This window comes from Gracilinanus agilis, chromosome 5, assembly GCF_016433145.1.
Source record: "Gracilinanus agilis isolate LMUSP501 chromosome 5, AgileGrace, whole genome shotgun sequence".
In the NCBI taxonomy this organism is placed as follows: Eukaryota; Metazoa; Chordata; class Mammalia; order Didelphimorphia; family Didelphidae; genus Gracilinanus; species Gracilinanus agilis.
Window position 1 is genome coordinate 168,296,875 of NC_058134.1, and position 25,985 is coordinate 168,322,859.

Below are 25,985 nucleotides of genomic sequence, written 5' to 3' on the forward strand. Positions count from 1 at the left end.
TACTTAAGAAACTTGAAAGGTAGAAAGAAAGTCCTATGATGAGGTGTCTCTCTTATTCTTTTTATCTAAAATGAGGAAATATCTAAAGGTTAGCTATTCTTCCTTTCAAGGAAAGAGGAAAAAAATTGGTCTAAAATCAGCATTTTTAAAAAGTTTTTCAGAAAATCAATGATTTTTCTTGAGGATTTTTATTATTAAGAAATATTTTTCCTTTAAGTACATAAATTTTAAAGGCTAACTACAATTCTTAAAATTTATTTATATTATATCTTGTGGCTATTTCTTCCATGCATGCAAAAAAACTGGCCAAACTGTTATCTGTGTGGATGTATATGTGTGTAATGTGTATATGTACATATACATAAGCCAAATTTTCACTTTCTGGAATTTGAATGGGCCTTTCAAGATGGTCTAAGGAAAATTACTGAAATGTTGAACTGAAACATGATTTTTCAACTTCAAAATTGCCTCTGTCTCTTATTTAACATCCCTGGACTTCTCTTTTCTCATCTGAAAAATAAGGCTTTATACTAAATGACCTCTTGAAAGGTGCCTCCTAATAACTCTACATCTATGAATCTTTGAAACTCCCTGAATTTCAGTTTATTCATCTATAAATGAGGTTGTTGAAACAAATGGCCTTTAAGGTCTTTTCCAGCTTTACATTGTGGAAAATTAGTATTGAACTGTGATATTATTTGAAATAATTTTCCCTTTAGCTACCCTTCTCCCCAGGTTAGGCTGAAACTTGGTGCAAAACTCCAGACTTCCAGGCTATGAAAGCAGGTCCTGATCTAGTGTCTTTGTCAAAGATAAAAGAATTAAGACAGGGCTAAGCAGCCATGGTGAATCCTGATTAAGGGAAGTCAATAAGCTCAAGCAGCCCTATTGGATTCCAAGAGGCTGAATGTGTCAGGATTTTCCTGTTACAGCAAGGACACTCTCCTCTTTTGACTGAGTAATGAAGTAGGAGTTGAGGTCTCAAAGTCCACCTTCTCGGTGGCTATTTACCAATCAGGGATGTATTTGGGATGTTAATGGGAGAAACAACTGCATGAGTTCACAAGTGGTATATAAGCCTGTGCCAGAGAAGGGAAGCTCTCTTTTTTCACCTTGCCAGATTGTGGAGAGAGGTAAACTGACCAGGTTGGGATGTGTTGACCAGCCAATTAACTAATAATTTAAAATTAAGAAAAACTACCTCTTGAGAATTTCAATCATAATAACATTTATGATTCTATATATGTTTACAATACCGACTGGCCTGTGGCCACCTTGGAGCATTTGAGAAGAATTGCCTCAGATCTGAAGCACCCAAATCTATCAATTCTGTCCAATTTCTTTACATGTCCAATATCTACTTCTAGAAGCTCTTAGGACAAAGTTCCTTTGGTAGATCTTAAAAGTCCACCATCAATCAACACCATAAAAAGTTATAATGCCCGAAAGATTATCAAGTATATCAAGTATACTCTTCTCTGTTATTGAGTCAACGTTAACTGGCTGCTTTAAGTTTCTTACTTGTCACAGCTATCTGGTTTATTCTCAGCAGGACCCACTTCTGTGTCCATGAATGTTGCAACATTGGAAAATCCTGCTGGTAACTCATCCCATTCATCAAACTTGATGCCACTGCCCAAGGAATAGGTGCCTTCCTCACATTTACTGCAAACCTGGTTCTTCATTTCTAGGTATTCACCAGAAGCACAGGAGAAAGCTGAAAAAGAATCATTTATAATCAATTAGTCATAAGGGTAATCAGGCACAAAGACAGTAACAGTAGGCTGCCACTTAAGATACTGTACTGTATACTGAACCAAGAGTTCCACTGGGAAAACCATGAACATAATTACTCAATTATTCATACTCTGCTATATAACTGAGAAAATCCAACCTGCCTATTTTCCCCACCTACATGCTAGCACCAAGACCAAGCTTTATAATTGTTTTACGATTTGTTTCTAGAGGAAATCAACATATTCACCCTGAAAAATAGTCAGCCTTTTTACTAAACTATTTAACTTTGGTTCAGCATTATTATTCATTCATTCAATAAACACTTACTGAGATGTTGGTGTGTAAAGATCTGTTAGGTTGTGGTAATATTCACCCTCAAATCTGAGAAGGAAAAGTCTATCAAATTGAAATACTTTTTTAAAATAAGAATATATTAAGTCCCTAAGCTACCTTCTAAAAAAAGAAGAAACACCCCAAAGGAAGAGCAGATTAGGCTCTAACTCAGGAATGCCTCCCCCCATGGAAAAACAGAGGATGTTTAACCATAAGTCAAAGAAAAGCAAATTTTGCATTAAGTAATCAGAACAGTAATTCACATCATGCATTGTCCAAAAAAGCACTATATTCATTGGAGATCCTGCTGCTACTAATATACCATTATTATCAATTTTATAACATCAATAAAAATGAAAACAAAATAATAAAATTAGACATAAAATTAACAAGTTTTAAAGCCATTCATTTTTATAAAGTAGAATTTTTAAATAAACAAATAAGGTATTTATTCTTTTACCTTCGAACTCCATATGCTTCATTTTTTATGCAGTAGTCAATGTGTATATTACTTGGAAGCTGATTTCACTTACTATCACTTCTCAGACATCTTTCTCTACCTTCTCTTCTTCATAATTATTGACAGCATCCAATAATCAGCAAAGTTCCTGGCATGTAGTAGGCACTTAATAAATGCTTGTTGAGAGGCAGCTAAGGTGGCTCAATGGTCAGGGAGTTGAGTCTGGAGATGGGGCGGGGGGGGGGGGTCCTGGGTTCAAATCTGATGTCAGACACTTCCTAGCTGTTTGACCTTGGGCAAGTTGCTTAACCTCAACTGCCTACTCTTCTGCCTTGGAGTCAATACTTAATATCAAGTCTAAGACAATAGGCAAAGGTTAAAAAATGTCATAGCCCCAGAAAGCTAGAGGAAGATCAGTATAGTATAGTTTTTTTAGTTTTAATTTAAATAGTAGTATATGAAGATAATACATTATACTTAAAGAAAATGAGACTTTTTTTCCTTCGTGATTATTAATCAGGTTTTTACTTAAGGAGAAAGAGAACAAAATGTCATTTCATTATTATAAGGAACTCCTCTTTCTGGAATGCACTGAGTAAGTCTAACCATTGGTGGATTATCCTTTTCTCTAGACCCTCTACCAATTCAGACTGGCAACTTCTAGGCACTGTATCATTTTGAAGAGTTGCCTGAGCCACTGAGAGGTCCAATAACTCACCCAGCTCTAACAAATACTGGAAACAGAAGTTGAACTACTACTTTATATACTACTATTTGACTCATTTGTGACCATTGAGTTTGGCAATTAGAAAGTATTACTCTATCCCCAAACAATAGATAGGAAAAGCTGAGTTTTAAGCAGAACAATGAATTGCACAAAGTGAATGTCTTTCCCACAGGGTGCCAACATCCATTAGAGAAGGAACATCATTACATCCCTCTGTCTCTGACAGCCTATACTCTAATGTATCATAACCAATCCTGTGGCTATTTTACCACTGCTCAAGCTCTCATCATCATAGTTTCTTTCTTAGGAAGTCCACCTTCTCCTTATTCGTAATGTGGAGGCAGCAGTTATGGTAGAATTATCCACTACTCTAGTGAGACCATAACTAGATACAAACTATACTCTGTTTAACCTTTATATCTTTCCCACCACCACCACATACACACATCTATAAAATAATCCCTGCTAAGCATCAAGTTGAAACTGCTGCAGTTGGAACTTGTGGAGCAGAGCCAAAAGGGTGAAGTAGAGAAGCACTCTTCTAACATTTCCCTCCGAGCAACTTTAAAATAATGCCATGAAAAAAATTCTGGAGTGGCAGAGTCAAAGAAAGTCTGAGGGAGACATTCTTCCAGTCCAAGAAAACATAGAAGCTCAGAAAGAGGTACTGTGACATGGGGGAAGAGGCTAGCCCAGATCCCACAAGGATGAAACAAGAGTGGTGAGATTAGGTGGTAGCGGCAAAAGAAGCAACAGTTTTGCCAGATATAGTAAGAGGACCTGGAAACTAGTCAGGAAGAGATTATAGAATATCCCTCTGCTGTTACTGGACACAGAAGCAGGCATTATTTGGCAATTCCATTGCCCATAATTCTTGATCAGAGTTGAAAGTCAGACAGGAGCACTTTCAGTCAAGACAGAACAGGAGCCCTGAGGAATAACTGTTCTGCAATTCCATCACCTGTACCCAATTCTGGATCATAATTCAAGGGCAGAGAACAAGACTTTTAGTCAAGAGGGATTGGAAATCCTGAGGGGTGATATCACTTCTGACCCAACGGATCAAAGATCCTATGGATACTGAGGAACAGTATCATTTCTGGTCCCAAGAGAGCTTGTCCCTGAGGAAAAGTATCAATTTCAATCCCAAGGGATCATGGACCTTTCCTGGGTAAGAAGTATAAAAATAATAATAGTGAGCACACAAAAAAGGGACAAAGAACTAGAAATCAAAGGTTCAAAATTTTTTTTAGATACTTTTGATAGATGATATCAAAGTATCTTCAGTGGTAAGTGAAGTGAAGCTCAAAGATGAACTTCTCTTCAGGGCCAGGCACAAGGAACACTAAAGAGACTCTTGTTATAGAAAATAAACTTTTTATTTAAATACATGTAAAGGAAAGAGGATTTCTAATTCTAAGGGATTCTAACTCCACCCAAATAAACTCCCAGGTCCCACAAAGAACCGCTTCTCCTGTGGTTCACAGGCTACAATAATTCTCCCTAATCTAACTAACCAAATTTATACTATTCTAAATAAACCTAACCACCATAAGTCTCAAGTTCTCCTGTAAGTTATAAAGATCACCAAGGCTAGAGTCTCCACAAGAATCAAGTTAGGACTCTGAGTCTGTTAAGGCTGTTAACCAAAGACCAGGTTTTGTTTGGTCTTTTCACAGTTTAACCAATCTATAGACAGTGATAGATAAATGAATAGTGTTTCCTAAGTTGGAAAAGAAAACATTCCACTCCTTCAGGACTTTCACTCAAAGATAGAGAGAGACAAAGGTGTTACCTTCTCTAGCCCTGAGAAAAAAAAGAACCTGTGTGTGGCTCTGTCAACTACCAGAAGCCACTCCTGGAATGCCACACCCAAAGTGTGTAACTGTCATAGAAATAACGGTTATAACTGCCAACAGGTGAAATTAACAATCTCTCAGCTCTATTTGAAACTCCAATTCTTCCTCAAGCCAGATTCTCTACTTCTTATCTTTAAACTAATAAAACAATACCTATTTTCTAATATCATCCTTCTAGAAGCAAAGTGCAAACCAAAATAGTACTGACCATCCCTCTCCTCAAATTACCCCTTACATTGGAAATACCACAAGCTTCCAAAAACCCAAAACAAGCTCTAAAAACAGAATTGCAAAAACTCCTGAATATTCAGACAAAGTCCACTCCTACTTCACCATCATGCCAAGAACATTAATATAAAGTTCCAAATCAAGAAATAGGGTGGAAAATAAGCAAATATCAAAAAGAACTTGATCTTAAAAAGTGACTGTGATGACAGTGAAGATCAAGACACAAACTCAGAAGGCAATGAGGTCAAAACGGCTAAATGCAGAGCCTCAAAGAAAAATATGAACTGAACCACAAGCATAAGAATTCTTGGAAGAGCTAAAAATGTATTTCAAAATCAAATAGCAGTGTAGAGGGAAAATTAAGCAAAGAAATTAGAGGAAATGGAGAAATTAAAGGAAAAGAAGAAAAGTTTAAAAAGACAATTAACAACTTGGTAAAAAGAGGCACAAAAAAAAATACTGAAAAATGGTGCTTTAATAAACAGAGTTGACCAAATAGAAAAAAAGAGGTAAAAAATTCATTAATAAAAATCACTTCTTAAAAAAAGATTAGTACAAATAGGAAAAGAAGTACAAAAGCTCATTGAATAAAATAGCTTCCTGAAAATTAAAATTGGACTAGTAGAAGCTAATTATTCATGAGAAATGAAGAAATAATAAGACATGGTCAAAAGAATGGGAATACAGAAAAATAATGTGAAATATCTCATCAGAAAAAGTACTGATCTAGAAAGCAGATCAAGAAAATAATTTAAGAAATACCAGATTACCTAAAAGTCATAATCAAAAAAAGCCTTATCTTTAAGACATCATAGGGATCATATTTCAAGAATTTGAAATACACATAACATCTCAAAATATTATCAAGGAAAATTGCCCCAACATATTCAAATCAGAAGGAAAAACAGAAATCTACTGATCCTCTCTTGAAAAATATCCCAAAATGAAAACTTTTGGAATAATGTAATAATTCTAGAACTCCCAAGTCAAGGAGAAAAAAATAGACAGAAAGAAAACATTCAAATACCATGGAGCCACTGTCAAGATTTAGCAGCTACCAATTTAAAGGAATGAAGGGCTTGGAAAAATGACACTCCAGAAGACAAAAAAGTTGGGATTGCAACCAAGAATATAATTTGCCAATCAAAATTAAGTATAATCCTACATGAGGAAAAATAGATATTTAATGAAATAGGAGACTTTCAAGCATTCCTAATGAAAAGACCAGAGCTGAAGAGAAAATTTCAAATATGAGACAAAAAAATGTATAAAAATAGACATGAAATAGATACTATAAAAGTCTCAAAGCTAAACTGCATAGCTTTCTATATAGAAAGATGATACACATATCTTGCAAGAATTTTATCATTATCAAGGTAATTAGAAGGATTCTACATAGAAAGAGAGTATGGAAGTTAATTGATTGTGTTGGATAAAAATGTTTTAAATGGATAAGTGAGGAAAAGGGATGTTATAGCAAAGGGGGGAAGGGAAAGGAAAAATGAGGAAAATTACCTCACATAGAAGAGGTGTGCAAGGAAGAACTTTTACAATGGAGAGTGAATGATGGGAGGGAAAGACAATGTTTAAACCTCACTCACATTTAAATTGGTTCAAAAAGAAAATATACACACACAGATACCCCTTCCATATTGTGGGTGTTAGGGGCATGGTGCCCCATGATTTAGAAAATCTTTATAAACAAATTTTGGCTCTCTCTTTCATAACAGAGGAAAAGTCTGAATTTGTTCTTTTTTCTTTTATGAGGTGTTTTAGTAGTTTATTGTAAAATGTGGGTGAAATATTTGATCATAGGCCATATAATTTCTCAACTATTTCTATGTTGTTTGCTGGCCTCCGTATGACAACTGCAGCTTCTGCAAAACTTCCCAATAATTCCCATTCAATTTCTAATTCTAATCTACAATATATCAAAACCATGATGGAAAAAAGTTGTGATATAGAAAGGATACCTGAACACACACCCACTCCATTATTAATAGAAATCTATTTTACCCATCAGGGAAGTAGAAGAAGGAAAGGAATAAGAAAAAGGGAAGGAGGCATATAAAGGAAGCAGTGGTCAGAAGCAAAACAGACCTTAGAGGAGAGATGGGGATGGTAGGGTGAGGGGAGAGACAGAGACAAAGAGAGAAAGTCAAAGAGAAAATGTTGCAATCCACCAAAAAAAATTCAAATATCATGCAGTCAGAGTCAAGATAACATGAGAATTAGCAGCTTCTACATTAAAGATCAAACAGCCTGGAATATGATATTTCAGAGGGTAAAGGAGCTAAAATTACCATCGAGAATCACCTACCTACCCAGCAAAACTGAGTGTAATCCTTCAGGGAAAAAAATTGATATTCAGTGAAATAAAGGATTTCCAAACATTCCTGATAAAAACATGAGAGCTAATAAAAAATCTGATTCTCAAATACAAGACTCAAGAAAAGCATAAAAAGGTAAAAAGTAAAGAGAAATCATAAGGGATTCAATAAGATTAAACGGTTTTTATATCTACATGGGAAAATGATTCTTGAAGTTCCTCAGAGCTTTATCATCATTAGGGCAGTTAAAAGGAGTATATATAGAGAGCATGAGTTTGAGTTGAATATAATGGGAAGATAACTAAAAAAAATAAAATAAAGGGGTGAGAAAGAGGAACACAATGGAAGAAGGGGGAAGGGAAAGGCATAATGGGGTAAATTATCTCTCATAAAAGGCACAAAAGAATTTTTATAGTGGAGAAGAAGATGTGGCAGTTGGGGGGGAAGGGAGGGCTTGAACCTTACTCTCATCAGAAGTGGCTTGAAAAGAGAATAGCATAAAAACATGGGTGGATATAGAAATCTATTTTACCCTACAGGAAAGTAGGAAAGGAAGAAAATAGAGAGAGGGATGTCATAGAAGGAAATAAAAATTAGGGAAGGCAGTGGTCAGAAACAAAACCGTTTTAATAATGGGCAGAATGAAAGGAGAGAAATAAAGTAGGATAAACATGAGGAAAAATAGGGCAGTGAGAAATAAATCATAATCATACCTATGGAGAAAAATACACAGCAAGATTCTTTAATAAAGGCCTCTTTCCTCAAATACATAGAGAAATTAATTAATTGTATGGGAAAACAAGTCATTCTCCAACAATAAATAGCAAAAAGGATATAGAGAGGCAATTCTCAAAATAATCAAAAGTGCAGATTAAAACAACTCTGAAATACTACCTCACATCTATTAGATTGGTTACTATGACAGAAAAGGGAAATGACGAATGTTGGAAGGGGATGTAGGAAAACTGAAATACTAATACGCTGTTGGGGGAGTTGTGGACTGTTTCAACTATTCTGGATAACAATTTGTAACTATGCCCAAAAGGCTATAAAAATGTTCATACTTTTTAACCCAACAATACCACTACTAAGTCTGTATCCCAACGAGATAAAAAACAGAAAGGAAAAGTGCTTGTATGTACAAATATATTTATAACAGCTCTTTTTGTCAAGGCAAAGAATTAGAAAGTGAGGAGATGACTATCAGTTGGGGTATGGCTGACATGAGATTGTAATGTGCTATCTGTAGTATAGAGAGTGGGGGTCATATATTTTTTTCTAGCTTTGGCTGAGTTCTAAATCAGTTAGGGTTTGGAATCTTGAGAAAAAGAGAGTTGATTAGGGTCTCCCGTGGAGGAAGGTTGTCTGATCAGCTGAGCTGCTTCCTTACCTAGCTGTAGTATTGAAATTTAGCCTAGCTTTGATATATTTACTTAAGAAATTATTATTTTGGATAAACCCTTTATATCTTCCTTCCCTAATATTATTTCCTACCTTCCTTCCCTTACCTTATATGTCTGTGGAGTTAATAAGGAGAGTAATTAGAGAGGAGTTAAAATCTGTGAAGGGTTAATTGTTATTTGACAATATTAGATATAGAGAAACTAGTCAGTCATCATTTATTTTGTAAGCTGAGTTAAAGGCTGGTCCTTACTCAGACTCCATCTTTGCCACCCTCCCCCCACCTGAGGTTCCTGAGAAAACTGTTAGGGCTTTCCTTTGATCCACTTTCCTGACAAAGCATCCTTTAAAGATAATAAACCCTTTTGTGTTTCAACAGACCTATTAGTATAATTTGTCTGTTAGTTATCAAGAGAGGGAAGAAGAGGGAAAGAACCAACATACTCTGGGCTTAAAGGGAAGCTGGGGTATCCATCTTGGAGGAAGGTGTAACTTCAAAACAAGTCCCTTCCTGTGAAATTAACTAAACCCTGTTTGTTAATTTCAGTTTATTCTATTTCCCTCTGCCAGTGTTTGAGTCTAAGTCCCAGTCTGTAAAGCCTGCTGTTTGTCTGTTTAGTTTAATTTCTCCTCTCCCTGAAGATCTCTGTTTCCCTTCTGTGTTATACTCCTGACTTCAGCCATATTATATCCTGAATCTCCTTAATCCCAGCCTACCTGTAACCTAGATTCCCACTTAGCAAGTCTCTGACAATCTCCTTTCAAATTCCCTTATCCCACACACCTTTCCTCAAATTATCCCCATAACATATCAGAAATGATGACCAAGATGATTTCAGAAAATAACCTGGAAAGACTTATATGAACTGATACAAAGTAAAATGAGTAGAATCAGAACATTGTTCCAAGTAACGATTAAATTATATTATAAACAACTGTGAATGAAAACTATTTTTAGAAATACAATTCAAAATAATCTCAAATGGCTCATGATGGAAAATGCCATCTGCCTCCAAAGAAAGAATTTATGGAGTCTGATTCCAGACCAAAGTATATTATATTTTAATGTTTTACATGATTTTACATTCAAAATCTCTATCAGATTGCCTACCATCTGTGTGGGTGGGGGGGGGGGGGAAGAATTGGAAACTCCTTTTTTTTATTTTTAAATTTTATTTTATTTTTTGCCAATTACATGTAAAAACATACAACATTTCTAAAGGAATTTTGAGTTTTGTATTTTCTCCCTCCTCCCATCCCACCACTGAGAAAGTAAGCAGTCAGCTGGAATAGATTTTACATGTGCAGTCATATAAAACATGTTTCCATATTAATCTTTTTGTGGAAGGAAATTGGAACAAAAAAAATTTAAGAAAGTTTGGATTCAGACTCCATTATTCTGAAGCAGGCAGCATTTTTTATTATGAGCCCTTTGGGAATGGATCATTGTATTACTGAGAATAGATAAGTTACTCACAATTTTTCATCATATATTATTCCTGTGTACATTCATTCTCCTGGTTCTGCTTACTTCACTCTACTTCAATTCATGTAAGTCTTTCCAGATTTTTTCTGGTCTCCTCCTTATAATTTCTTACAACACAATAGTAATTCATTACATTTATTATGATTTACTCATCCATTCCCCAATTTATGGGTATCCCCTCATTTTCCAATTCTTTGACCCCACAAAAAAGCTGATTTAAAAATTTATGAAAATATAGATCCTTCCTCTTTTTGTGGGTTTTTTATCTCTTTGGGACATAAACCTAGTAATGGTATTCCTAGGTCAAAGGTTTTATTATTATTATTATTATTTTCTAGCTATTTTTGTCATACATCCAAATTGCTCTCCAGAAAAGTTATCAATATAAGACCAAAGCAGGCTTCAGGCTCATGAAAACCCCACTTGGATTTTTAGCCCACATCAGTTCCCAAAACTATATTAATGTTTCAGTTTTTCCATATTCCCTTTAAGTTTTGTCATTTTCCTTTTCTGTCATAATAGCCAATCTGATAGGTATAAAGTAGTACTTCAGAGTTGTTTTAATTGACACTTCTCTAAGAGTAATTTAGAGCATCTTTTGCATGACTATAGAGAGCTTTAATTACTTTGTCTGAAAAAAACTTCCTGTTCATATCCGTTTTTCACCATTTATCAACTGGGCAGTGACTTGTATTTATATTCAACTCATTTCTCTATGTATTTGAAAAATGAGGCCTTTATTAGAGAAACTTGTAAAAAAATGAGCCATTATGTTTATTGAATATTACTCTCCATTCTATTTCCTATTTAGTTTCTTACCACCACATTTCCCAATTTGCCCTCTTTTCTATCTTTCTTCTCTTATTCCTTTTCCCTCCTACTTTCCTGTAGGTTGATAGATTTCTGTATCCAATTGACTGTGTATGTTCTTCCCTCACTGAGACAATTCTGGTGAGAGTAAGGTTCACTTGCTACTCTCCCCACCTTCCCCTCTACTTAAGAGCTATTGTATGCCTCTTTTATGTGAAATAGCTTAGCCCATTTTATTTTTTCCTTCACCCTTCCTCCGAATGAATTCCTCTTTCACATGCTTTAATTTTATTTTTTTAGATACCATACCATCATATTCCACTCACACCCTTGCTCTTTGTCTATGTATACTACTTCTAACTGCCCTAATAATGATAAAGTTCTTAGGAATTACAAGAATTGTCTTTCATGTAGGTTTGTAAACATTGAATCCTTTATGATTTCTCTTTCCTTTTTATGCTTCTCTTGAGTCTTACATTTGAGAGTCAGTTTTTCCATTCAGCTCTAGTCTTTTCCATCAGGAATCTTTGAAAGTCCTCTAGTTCACTGAATATCCATTTTTCAGTTTCACTGAGTAAGTGATTCTAGGTTTAAGTCCTTGCTCCTTTGCCCTCTGGAATATCAGATTCCAGGCCCTGCAAACCTTTGGTGCAGAAGTTAATAAATCTTGTGTTATCCAGACTGTAGCTCCATGATATATGAATTGCTTCTTGTTGGCTGTTTGCAACATTTTCTTCTTGACCTGGCAGTTCTAAAATTTGGCTATAATATTCCTGGAAGTTATCTTTTGGGGATCTCTTTCAAGAGGTGATTGGCAGATTCTTTCAATGTCTATTTTGTCTTCTGGTTCTAGAATAACAGGGTACATTTCCTGGATAGTTTATTTAAAGATGATATCTAAGCTCTTTTTTTGAAGATGGCTATTTAATTTTCCAAGTCAGTATTTTTCCAGTGAGATATTTCACATTTTCTTCTATTTTTTTCATTCTTTTGACTTTGTTTAATCATTTCTTGATGTTGCATGGAGTCATTACTTCCACTTGCCCAATTTTAATTTTTAAGACATGATTTTCTTGAATGAGCTTTTGTACCTCCTTTCTGTTTGACCAATTCTACTTAATAAAAAGTTCTTTTCCTCAGTGAATTTTTGCATCTTTTTTCTTGTATTTCCTTTATAATATTTTTATTTAATTAATTGATTTAGAATATTTTCCATGGTTACAAAATTCATGTTCTTTCCCTTGCCTCTTCCCAACCCCCTCCCATAGTCAATGAGGAGTTCAACTGGGTTTTATACATCACTGATCAAGACTTATTTCCATATTATTAATATTTGCACTGGGGTGATTGTTTAGAGTCTGTGACCCCAATTATATAGCACCATCAACCCAAGTGATCAAGTAATTGTTTTTCTTCTGTGTTTCTACTCCCACAGTTCTTTCTCTGGATATGGATAGTGTTCTTTCTCATAGGTCCCTTAAAATTGTCCTGGATTATTGCATTGCTGCTAATAGAGAAGTCCATTACATTCGATTATGCCACAGTATATCCGTCTCTCTGTATAAAGTTCTCCTGGTTCTACTCCTTTCACTCTGCATCAATTACTGGAGGTCATTCCAGATCACATGGAATTCCTCCAGTTCATTATTCTTTTAGCATAATAATATTCCATCAACAACATATACCACAATTTGTTTGGCCATTCCCCAATTGAAGGGCATTTTATTTTCTAATTTTTTTCCATCACAAAGAGCACGGCTATAAATATTTTTGTACAAGTTTTTTTTTTCCTTATTATCTCTTTGGAGTATAAACCCAGCAGTGGTGTGACTGAATCAAAGGGCAGACAGTCTTTTCTCTTTCAGCATTTTTCCAAATTGTCATCCAGAATGGTTGGATCAATTCACAACTCTACCAGCAATGCATTGTTGTCCCAATTTTGCCACATCCCCTGATTTTATTACTTTCCTTTGCTGATATATTAGCCAATCTACTATGTGTGATGTGGTATCACAGAGTTGTTTTCATTTGTATTTCTCTTATTATAAGAGATTTAGAACACTTTTTCATGTGCTTAATGATAGTTTTGATTTCTTTATCTGAAAATTGCCTATTTATGTCCCTTGCCCATTTATCAATTGGGGAATGGTTTGGTTTTTTATACAGTTGGTTTAGCTCCTTATATATTTGAGTAATTAGATCTTTGTCAGAGTGTTTCGTTATAAAGATTTTTTTCTCAATTTGTTGCTTCTCTTCTAATTGTGGTTACATTGGTTTTGTTTGTACAAAACTTTTTTTAATTTAATGTAATCAAAATTATTTTACATTTTGTAATTTTTTCTAACTCTTGCTTGGTCTTAAAACCTTTCCTTTCCCAAATATCTGGAAGGTATACTATTCTATATTTACCTACTTTACTTATATTTTCCTTCTTTGTATTCAAGTCATTCAACCATTCTGAATTTATCTTGGTGTAGGACATGAGATGTTAATCTAAACCTAATCTCTCCCATACTATTTTCCAATTTTCCCAGCAGTTTTTGTCAAATAGTGTGGATTTTTGTCCCAAAAGCTGGACTTGGGTTTATCATATACTGTCTTGCTGAGGTCATTTACCCCAAATCTATTCCACTGATCCTCCCTTCTGTCCGTTAATCAGTACAATATTGTTTTTTTTTAAACCCTTAACTTTCGGTGTATTGTCTCATAGGTGGAAGAGTGGTAAGGGTGGGCAATGGGGGTCAAGTGACTTGCCCAGGGTCACACAGCTGGGAAGTGGCTGAGGCCAGATTTGAACCTAGGACCTCCTGTCTCTAGGCCTGACTCTCACTCTACTGAGCTACCCAGCTGCCCCCACAATATTGTTTTGATTACCACTGCTCTATAGTACAGTTTAAGATCTAGTACTGCTAGACCACCCCCCTTAACAGTTTTTTCATTATTTCCCTTGATATTCTGGATCTTTTGTTCTTCCAAATGAACTTTGTTATAGTTTTTTCTAATTCAATAGTAAAAGTTTCTCAGTAATTTGATAGGCATAGCACTAAATAAGTAAATCAATTTGGGTAGGATTGTCATTTTTATTATGTTAGCTCATCCCACTCATGAGCAATTAATATTGTACCAACTGTTTAGCTCTAGGTTTAATTGTGCGGAAAGTGTTTTGTAGTTGTGTTCATATAATTCCTGTGTATTTCTTGGCAGAAAGATTCCTAAGATTTTATACTGTCTAGGGTGATTTTAAATGGTATTTCTCTTTCTAACTCTTGCTGCTGGGATATACTGGAAATATATAGAAATGCTGATGATTTATATGGGTTTATTTTGTGTCCTGCAACTTTGCAAAAATTGTTGATTATTTCCACTAGCTTTTTAGTTGAGTCTCGAAGATTCTTTACGTAGGCCATCATACCATCTGCAAGTGATAGCTTGGTCCCCTCATTGCCTATTTTAATTCCTTCAATTTCTTTTTCTTCTCTAATTGCTACTGCTAATGTTTCTAGTACAATGTTAAATAATAAAGGTGATAATAGGCATCCTTGTTTCACTACTGATGTTATTGTGAAGGCTTCTAATTTATTCCCATTGCTGATGATGCTTGCAGATGATTTTAAATACATACTGTTTATTATTTTTTAGGAAAGGCCCTTCTATTCCTATACTTTCTAGTGTTTTCTATAGGAATTAGTGTTATAGTTTATCAAGAGATTTTTCTGCATCTATTAAGATAATCATGTGATTTTTGTTGGTTTGCTTGTTGATATGGTCAATTATATGAACAGTTTTCCTAATATTGAACCCTCCTTGCATTCCTGGTATGAATCCCACCTGATCATAATGAATAACCCTTGTGATCACTTGCTAGAGTCTTTTTGCTAGTATACTTTTTAAGATTTTTGCATCTATGTTCATTAAGGAGATTAGTCTGTAGTTTTCTTTCTCTGTTTTTAATCTGCCTGACTTTGGAATCAGTACCATATTTGTGTCATAAAAGGAATTTGGTAGAACTCCTTCTTTGTTTATTACGTCAAATAGTTTGAATAGTATTAGGATGATCTGTTCTTTGAATGTTTGATAGAATTCACTTGTGGATCTATCAGAACCTGGGTTTTTTTTTTCATGACTTGTTCAATTTCTTTTTCTGATATGGGATTATTTAAGTATTCTATTTCTTCTTCTGTTAATCTAGGCAATTTATATTTTTGTAAACATTCATCCATATCACCTAGATTGCCATATTTATTGTCACATAATTGGGCAAAATAGCTTTTAATGATTACCTTAATTTCCTCTTCATTAGAGGTTAGGTCTCCCATTTCATCTTTGTTGCTGTTAATTTGGTTTTCTTCTTTCCTTTTTTATTAGATTAAACAGTACTTTATCTATTTTATTTGATTTTTTTAAGTACCAGCTACTAGTCTTATTCATTAATTCAATAGTTCTTTCATTTTCAACTTTATTAATTTCTCTTTTAATTTTTAGGATTTCTAATTTAGTTTTTATCTGGGGATTTTTAATTTGTTCTCTTTCTAGTTTTTTAATTTGCATGCCCAATTCATTGACTTCTGCCCTCCATAATTCGTTAATATATGCACTCAAGGATATAAATTTACCCCTGAGTACTGCTTTGGCTGCATCCCATAGATTTTGATATGATGTCTCATCATTGTCATTCTCTTTAACGAAATTATTATTTCTATGATTTCTTCTTTAACTAATTTTAGAGAATCATATTAGTTAATTTCTAATTAATTTTTGGTTCACCTCTCCATGTACCTTTGCTAATTATTATTTTTATTGCATTATGATCTGAAAAGATTGCATTTATTTTTTCTGGGTTTTTTGCATTTGTTTGCCATGTTTTTACACCCTCATACATAATCAATCTTTGTGAATGTACCATGTGCTGCTAAAAAGTAGGTGTATTCCTTTTTGTCCCTATTTATTTTTCTCCACATATCAATTAACTCTAATTTTTCTAAGATTTCATTCACATCTCTTACCGCTTTCTTGTTTTTCTTTGGTTTGATTTATCAAGATCTAATATAGGTAGGTTCAGGTCTCCCACTAGTATAGTTTTATTATCTATTTCCTCCTTAAGCTCCAATAGTTTCTCCTTTTAAAATTTGAATGCTATACCATCTGGTGCATACATGTTGAGTACTGCTATTTCCTCATTGTCTATACTACCTTTTATAAGGATATAATTACCTTCCCTATCTCTTTTAATCAGATCTATTTTTACTTTGGCTTTGTCAGATATCATGCTTGCGACTTCTGCCTTCTTTTTCTCAGTTGATGTCCAATAGATTTTGCTCTAGCCTTTTACCTTCACTCTGTGTGTGTCTATCTGCCTCATGTGTGTTTCTTGGAGGCAACATATGGTGGGATTTTGGTTTCTAATCCACTCTGCTATTTACTTTTGTTTTATGAGTGAGCTCATCCCATTCACATTCAAAGTTATGATTACCACCTGTGTATTCCTCATCATTTTGATTTCCTCTTCTAGTCCTGCCCTTTCTTCTTTCACTATTTCTTTCTACCCCTGTGTTTTCCTTTTAATCATTCCCCCTAATCCACACCTTTATTTAACTTCCCCTTTCCATCCCCTCCCCTCTTATTCCCCTCTTATTTTTCTTTATGGTTTATTAAATTCCCTCCCCCCTCTCTTTCCCTTCCTTTTGGTACTCCCCACCCCACACCACCACCCTTGGTTTTCCCCTCTCACTTTCCTATAGGGTAAGATAGATTTCAGTATCCCAATGTATCTAGATGCTTTTCCCTCTCAGAATTGATTCCACTGAGAGTAAGGTTTAAGTATTACCTATTAGCACTCTCATCATCTCCTTCTTATTATAGTATTCTTCCCCTCCCCCTTCAATGCACTTCTTTATGTGGTATAGATTATCCTATTTTTCTTATTCCTTCAAGTTTCTCTTGGTGTCATTTTCTATCCCCCCTTTTCTTTTTTTTGCATAACATCTAAAACCATTTAGTACCCCAACCTCTACCTGTGAATAATTCTTCTTACTATTATAATAGTGAATATGAATTTTGACAGTTACAAATGACATTTTTCCATATAGGAATATAAAAAATTTGACCTTATTGAAGCCCTTAAAAAAAAGAAAAAAATTTTCTCCTCTCTTTCTTATTTACCTTCTCATGTTTCTCCTGATTATTGTAGTTGGATATTAAATTTTCCATTTAGTTCTGGTCTTTTCTTTATAAATACTTGGACCTCTTTTTTAAAATGCCCTTACTTTCCCCTGGAAGTATATAGTGAATTTTGATGGATAGGTGATCCTTGGTTATAAACCCAATTCTCTTGTCTTTCTGAATATCATATTGCAAGCCTTGTGGTCATTTAGTGTAGAGGCTGTCAGATCCTGTGTAATCCTGATTGATGTTCCTTGATATCTGAATTATCTGTTTCTGGCTTCTTTTAATATTCTCTCCTTAGCTTGGAAGTTCTTGAATATGGCAATTACACTCCTGTGGGTTGTCTTTTGAGGATTTAATATAGAGGGTGATCTATGGATTCTTTCAGTGTCTATTTGTCCTCTTGTTGAAGAACCTCAGTGCAGTTTTCTTGGATAATTTCTTATAATATGATGTCAAGGTTTCTGTTTATGTCTAGATTTTTCAGGTAGATCAATGATTCTCAAATTGTCTCTTCTAGACAGGTTTTCTAAGTCAGACATTTTTTCAGTGAGATATTTCATGATTCCTTCCATTTTGTCATTCCTTTGATTTTGCTTCATTAATGCCTGCTGTCTTGTGAGATCATTAGTTTCTACTTGCCCAATTCTGGTCTTTAAAGACTGGTTTTCAGCTATGATCTTTTGATTTTCCTTTTCAGTTTTGTCTATCCTGCTTTTCATGGCTTCCAGCTGTTCAATCCTGGTCTCCAATTTGCTTATCATTTCATTTTATTCCTGGTCTTCTTTTTCCAAATAGGAATTTCTGTCTTTTTAAACGTTATTTTCTTTTTGAACTCTTTCCCACTTTTCTTGCCAAGTTTCTTCTATCTTTCTCATTTGGTTCATAATCCCAAATCAGAGGTCCTCAAGAGCTTATGACAAATTTCCACTTTTTTGGAATGTTTGGATGTGTTTACTTGTTTGTCATCTTCTGCTGGGTTTTTTCTGCATAAAATTCTGGAATTTTTCTGCATAAAAATTATCTAGGGTCATGGTTTTCTTCTTGGTTTTTTGGTAATTATGGATTGTAGTTCTTGAGTGTTTATGGCCATTACTTTGTTCCTTCCCAGTCAGAAATCTGAGTGAGGAAGGTAGATGATCTATATATTGAGCTCCAGGGAGGTTTTTGTTCTGAGGCTATTTTTCAAGGCTCCACAATGTCTGCTGTGTGCTGCCCCTCTCTGCCCAATCTCTGCACCCAATCTCCACACCCAATCTCCACATATCCTCAGTCTCCTGGATCCCCAAGTCTCACTGTTCTCAGGGATAAGTCTGTGGCATCCTCAGCCAGGCCCATTCCCCCCACCCCAAGAACTTAGAGGCTGCCCCATGTTTGCTCTGACTCTGGCGCCATAGCTGGATTGGGGGAAGAGTGATGAGGTCACACTTTGTTGGGAGTAATTTTGCCCCCTTTTTGCATGGAAATGCCCAAACTCTGCCTACCTTCAATGCTGCACCCTACAGTGGGGCCCTTTCACTCATCTGATTTTGGTTATTGTCCTTTAGGGGCACTTTATATCAGTCAGTGGAGCAGAGAGGAAGAGCCTTGCTTCTACTCTGGAGCCATCTTAACCCAAAAGTCCCTGTTTTTCCATAGGGCCAATTCTGCCTTTTAAAGAGTTATTTTCAGTGCATTTTTGTGTATCTTTTTCCAGTTGGTCAATTCTACTTTTTTAAGAAGTTCCTCTTTTCAGTGGATTTTTGTGCTATTTTACCAATTTACTCATTTCTTTGGAAGGTATTATTTTCTTCATTATTTTCATTCCTGCTTTACCATGCTATTGACTACTTTTCATTGTTTTCCAGAATAATTCTCATTTCCTTTTTGCAATTTTTCTACCTCTCTTATTTGATTTTAAAATCCTCTATTTAGTGGGGGGAGGGGAGGAAGGGAATATTGAAAGCAATTCATATTTTTATTGGAGGCTTTGGATGCAGCAGTATTGACTTTGTTTTCCTTGAGTTTGTGTTTTGGCTTTCCCTGCCACCAAAATATCCTTCTATGTTGAGTTTCTTTTTTGTTGTTGTTTGCTCATTTCTAGTGTTTTTCTTTTCTTTTAACTTAAAAAACTATTAAACTTGAACTCTGTAACTGATGAATGGAGCAGCATTCTAAGCTTCAGGTCCTTTGTGCAGCTGCCCTTAAAGCTAGGTCTGAGGATCTATAAGCTTGTTCTTCCAAGGTGGTAGGATATAAGGAGAGGTGGATTCAATATTCTCCTAGCCTTTGTAATGATCTGTGAGTAACCACAAGCACTATTTTCTGCCACAGAACTGTAACCAGATTTTAGTCTTGGCTTATGGCCACAAGCACTGCTGTTTCTTAGTGCTCTTCCTTACTCTGAGACTAGAGGTCTTCACATGGGCAATGTGACAAGAGTCTTGCACTCAAGGACAGCAAAGTAATCTTTGTAAGCTTCTTCTGAGCAGTTGGCTGACTCCTTTTACTCTCTGTAGCTGAGAGCTCTAGAAGCCTTTGCAGCCAATTCAACCTTTCTTATGCCTATTGTATATTGGGGCCTACTTTCCACTATATTTCCATCCCTGTGCAATGGCCTTTTTGTGTTGTCCCAAGTTGTTTTGAGCTGAAAAATTATTTCATCATTTTTGTGGGTTATATTACTCCAAAATTCATTTTGAGGTGTTATAGTTGTTTGGAGGCTAATTTAGTAGAGATCAGGTAGGTCTATGCAATTCCTGTGCAATTGTGGCTCTGCCCCTCAAATTTTCTTAAGAATTTAAAAATCTGGTTTTGCATGTAACTGTGAAGAAATAAAATATTATCTTTTTAAATAAACTAAAAAATTTGTATCAAATGGCATAGCATCCAAATTCTTAAGGGAAAGATTAAATGAATTATAGGAGTGTCACTAGTGTTAGATTTCAAATTTCTCCCATCAGATGTAGATAAATCTAAGCATAAAATAAATTTTAAAAACAGAGAAATTAATAGGATGTTAGGAAAAGTTAGATTCAATATGCTTCTGAAGAGAACAGAAAAGAATGTACCTTTTTCCCAGCTATACATGATATCCTTACCAAAAAAAATGACCATGTATTAGAGTTGAAAAAATACAATCAAATGTAGACTGGAAAAAATATTAAATTCATCCTTTTCAGACTATAATTAAATTTTTAAAATATATTTACTAAAAGGACAAGAAAGCATAGGTTAAAAGCTAATTGGATACCACACCAATGCAACTATCAACAATTTGGAAATAGGTCTTGATTAATGACACATGTTAAAACCAGTGGAAATGCATATCGGCCGGGGGGTGGGGGGGAGAGGTCGGGGGGTGAAGGGGAAAGTAAGAGCTTAAATCTTGTAACCATGTTAACTTTTCTAAAATATAAATATTAATAAATATTTTAAAAAATTAATTGGAAACTAAATAATCTAATTCTAAAAAATGAGTGATTAAAAAGACAAATCATACAAAAATCACTAATTTCATTAAAGAGAATGACAAGGAAATAACATTCCAAAAATTTATGAATGTAGTCAAAGCAATATTTAGGGGAAATTTCATATCTCTTAATGAAAACAACAATAAAAGAGAGAAAGAATAAATCAATAAATTGGACATGTGAGTTTAAAAACTAGAACTACAACAAATTAGAAATCCCCAATTAAATGCCAAAATATAAATCCTTAAAAATCAAAGGAGAGATTAATAAAAAATCAAATATAAAAAATTCCATTAAAATAATGAAAAACTGGGAGCTGGTTTAATTTTTTAAAAAACTAATGAAGGAGATGAACCTTGAGTTAATTTAATTTTTAAAAAAGAAAAAGAAATCCAAATTACTAGTATTAAAAATGAAAATGGTGACTGTACCACCAATGAAGATGAAATTAAAGCAATTATTAGGGGTTATTTTTCCCAATTATATGCCAGCAAAATTAATAGTCTAAGTGAAATGAGTAATATTTATAAAACTATTAACTGCTCAGATTAACTGAAGAATTAGAATAGTAAAATAACCCTCCTTTAGAGAAAGAAACTAAACAAGCCATAAAGGAGCTACCTAAGAAAAAATCCTAAGGCTCAGGTGAACTGACAAAAATTTAAGGAACAAAACATTTAAGGAACAGCTAATCTCAACATTTTATTTGAAAAAATAGGTAAAGAAGGAATTCTATCAAATTCCTGTTGTGACACAAATATGGTTTTGATACCTACACCTGGGAGAGTAAACAGAAAAAGGAAACGATAGACTATTTTCCTTAATGCATATCAATGCAAACATTTTAAATATAATTTTAGCAAGGAGATTATAGTAATATACCACCAAAACCATATACTATGATCATGTGGAATTTATACCAGAAATATAGAGCTGGTTCCATATCAGGAAAACTATCAGCATAACTGACCACATCAATAAAAAATAACAGCAATAATAATATTTATATCAATAGATTCAGGAAAAACCTTTGACAAAATACAGGACTCATTCCTATTTTAAAACACTAGAAAGGGGGCAGCTGGGTAGCTCAGTGGATTGAGTGCTAGGCCTAAAGATGGGAGGTCCTAGGTTCAAATCTGGCCTCAGATACTTCCCAGCTATGTGACCCTGGGCAAGTCACTTGACCCCCATTGCCTACCCTTGGAGCCAATTGGCCCCAAGACAGAAGGTAAGGGTTTTATTAAAAAACACTAGAAAGCATGTGAATCAATGGAACCTTTATTAAAATGATAAGTAGTATCTATCAAAACCAAGAGAAAGGTCCGGGTTAAGATGGCGGCAGAGTAAGAAGCAGCTCTTAACCTCTCCTGACCGAAACACACAAAACTCCTCAAGGGGACATAAAAACAAGTCCAGACGAACGGAGGAACCCCACAACAGGGCACAGCGTGGAAGGTACGTGGAATCGAGGCATTTCCATGCTATAAAGGGGTGAAACGGCTCTCACTAAATCGCGGGCTGAGCAACCACCCCACCCCCACCCCCTCCACACACAACACCTATAGCACCGAACCCAGCTAAAAAGAAATAGAGCAAGTTTGGGGCACCCATAGAGTCATTGGCAGCTCCAGGGCCTGTTCCTGAGAGCAGCAAGATTTGGGACCCCAAAAAGCCAAAGAACGCACCCAAAATCTGAGCGCGGGCTTAGGGCGCAGAGCGCAGGAGCAGAGCTCAGGCAGGCTCAGAGCTCAGGCTCCGAGGAGGCGTGGGTGGAGGCAGACACAGCCACAAGCTAAAGCTCTGAAATCCTGAGTGGGGAACCAGCGTGGACAGGTATACGACTGTGGAAGCAGCGCCCTGAGACTTGTAAAAAAACCTCTGGCAGAGGATCAAGCAAGGGGATCCACCAGGGGGCCTGACCGCAGACAGACCGTGAGCACAAGGATAAATCTGAGAAGCTGCTGGGCTAAAGATGGCTACCCAGTCTCAGGAAGTTCAGAAGAGAAAGATTAACAACAAGAAAAAGAAGTCTTTAACACTTGACAACTTTTACACAGAGAAAATCCAGACAACCGAGCAAACAGAGGAGGAGAACAAACAAGCATCCGGACCCTCCTCAAATAAGGAAAACTCCTCACAAGCTATGGAAGAGTTCAAAACTGAGATTTTGAGGAAAATGGAAGAGATCTGGCAAGAAAATAACAGTTTAAAAGGTAGAATCTTGCAACTGGAAAGTGAGGCTCAGAAACCAAATGAACTGATAAGCAAATTGAACACCAGAAATGACCAGATTGAAAAGGAATAGCAGAAGCTTATAGCCGAAAACCAGAAGATTATGGCCGAAAACTGAAAGATTATAGTTGAAAACCAGTCCCTAAAGGCTAGAATTGAGCCGCTAGAAGCTAATGATCTCTCAAGACAACAAGAACAAATAAAACAAAGTCAAAAGACTGAAAAAATAGAAGAAAACATGAAATATCTCAATGAGAGAGTGACAGACCAAGAAAACCGGTCTAGAAGAGACAATTTGAGAATAATCGGTCTTCCAGAAAAACCAGAAATTAATAGAAACCTGGACTCCATACTAACAGAAATAATTCAGCAAAATTGCCCTGAAGTCCTACAACAAGAGGGCAATATAGACATTGAAAGGATTCATAGAACACCTGCGACATTCGATCAAGAAAAGAAAACACCCAGAAATATAATCGCAAATTCAAGAGTTTCCAAGCAAAGGAAAGAATCTTACAAGAAGCCAGAAAGAAACAATTCAAATATCAAGGAGCACCAATCAGGATCACACAGGATCTGGCAGCCTCCACGCTAAAAGATCGCAAGGCTTGGAATACGATTTTCAGAAAGGCAAGAGAGCTGGGCCTGCAACCACGGATACACTACCCATCAAAATTGACTATCTATTTCCAGGGGAAAGTATGGGCATTCAACAAAATTGAAGAATTCCAGGTATTTGCACAGAAAAGACCAGGGCTAAATGGAAAGTTTGATATCCAACCACAAAAATCGAGAGAAACATGAAAAGGTAAATAAGATACAGAGGGGAAAGAAAGAAAACTTATAATTTTTAAATTTGCCTTTTTAAGGGCCTCAGTGAGATCTAATTATCTGTATTCCTATGTAGAGAAACATTATGTATATTTCTCTGTAGTGAACTCTATTCACTATTATAATATTCACTATTATAGTAATCAGAAGAATAATTCACAGGGTGAGGGTGGAACACTAAATAATCTAAGATAACATGGGGGATGGGAAAGAGGGGGTGAATAGCAGGGGACACCAAGAGAAACTTGAGTGAATAAGAAAATAGGATATTCTATTACACACAAAGAGAGCATGGGAGGGAGAGGGGACAAATACTATTATAAGAAGGAGAGGAAGAGAGCATTAAGAGGTAATAATCAAACCTTACTCTTAGTGTAATCAACCCGGAGAGGGAAGAGTAGCTATACTATCCATTGGGACATAAAACTCTTATCTAACCCTTCTGAGAAAGTTAGAAGGGATAAACCAAGGGGAACAGGGGAGTGGGGAGGTCAAAAAAAGGGAGGGGAGAAGAGGGAGGGAATTCAAAAGGTCTTTAAAAACAAAAAGAGGGGGGAAAAATAAGGGAGGGGGTAGAAAGGGAAGTTAATCAAGGGAGGAGATAAGGGATAGCAGCTCAATAGCAAACCACTGATTTAAAAGGAAAAAGTATAAGGGAAAAGGGGGTAGGAAGAGGGGAGGATTTGAAAATGTCAGCAAATGCACAACTGATGATTATAACTCTGAATGTGAATGGGATGAACTCGCTCATAAAACAGAAGCAAATAGCAGAGTGGATTAGAAACCAAAATCCCACCATATGTTGTCTACAAGAAACACATATCAGGCGGGTGGACATACACAAGTTTAAAGTTCAGGGTTTGAGCAAAATCTTTTGGGCGTCAAATGAGAAAAAGAAGGCAGGAGTGGCTATCATGATTTCTGACAAAGCCAAAGTAAAAATAGATATGATTAAAAAAGACAGGGAAGGTCATTACATCCTGATTAAAGGCAGTATAAACAATGAGGAAATAACACTGCTCAATATGTATGCACCAAGTGGCATAGCACCCAAATTCATAAAGGAGAAACCGGCAGAGCTCAAGAAGGAAATAGATAGTAAAACCATAATAGTGGGAGATCTAAATATTCCTCTGTCAGATCTAGATAAATCAAACCGAAAAATAAATAAGAAAGAGGTAAGAGAGGTGAATGAAGTCCTAGAAAAATTAGATCTAATTGATATGTGGAGAAAAATAAATAGGGACAAAAAGGAATACACCTTCTTCTCAGCTGCACATGGCACATTCACAAAGATTGACCATGTTATAGGGCATAGAATCATTGCAAACAAATGCAAAAGAGCAGAAATAATAAATGTAACATTCTCAGATCATAATGCAATAAAAATAATAATTAGTAAGGGCACCTGGACAGGAAAATCAAAAACTAATTGGAAATTAAATAATATGATTCTCCAAAACCAATTTGTCAAAGAAGGAATCATAGAAACAATCAATAATTTCATTGAAGAAAATGACAATGATGAGACATCCTACCAAACTCTGTGGGATGCGGCCAAGGCAGTACTCAGGGGGAAATTTATATCCTTGAGTGCATATATTAACAAATTAGGGAGGGCAGAGATTAATGAATTGGGCATAACTCAAAAAATTAGAAAGCGAGCAAATTAAAAATCCCCAGATGGAAACTAAATTAGAAATACTAAAAATCAAGGGAGAAATTAATAAAATCAAAAGTAAAAGAACTATTGAATTAATAAATAAGACTAGAAGCTGGTACTTTGAAAAAAACAGATAAAATAGACAAAGTACTAGTCAATCTAATAAAAAAAGGAAAGAAGAAAACCAAATTGACAGTATCAAAGATGAAAAGGGAAACCTCACCTCTAATGAAGAGGAAATTAAGGCAATCATTAAAAACTATTTTGCCCA

At 35.4% G+C, this 25,985-nt stretch overlaps 1 protein-coding gene across 1 annotated transcript in view; it reads right to left on the bottom strand.

Annotated features, from left to right (window-relative positions):
* ELAPOR2 (endosome-lysosome associated apoptosis and autophagy regulator family member 2) overlaps nt 1-25,985 on the bottom strand; it is a 236,355-nt gene that overhangs the window by 101,001 nt on the left and 109,369 nt on the right. The window contains exon 3 of the mRNA XM_044679057.1: nt 1,522-1,717. Coding sequence (XP_044534992.1) covers nt 1,522-1,717 — 196 coding nt within the window. The remainder of the gene's footprint in view (nt 1-1,521; nt 1,718-25,985) is intronic.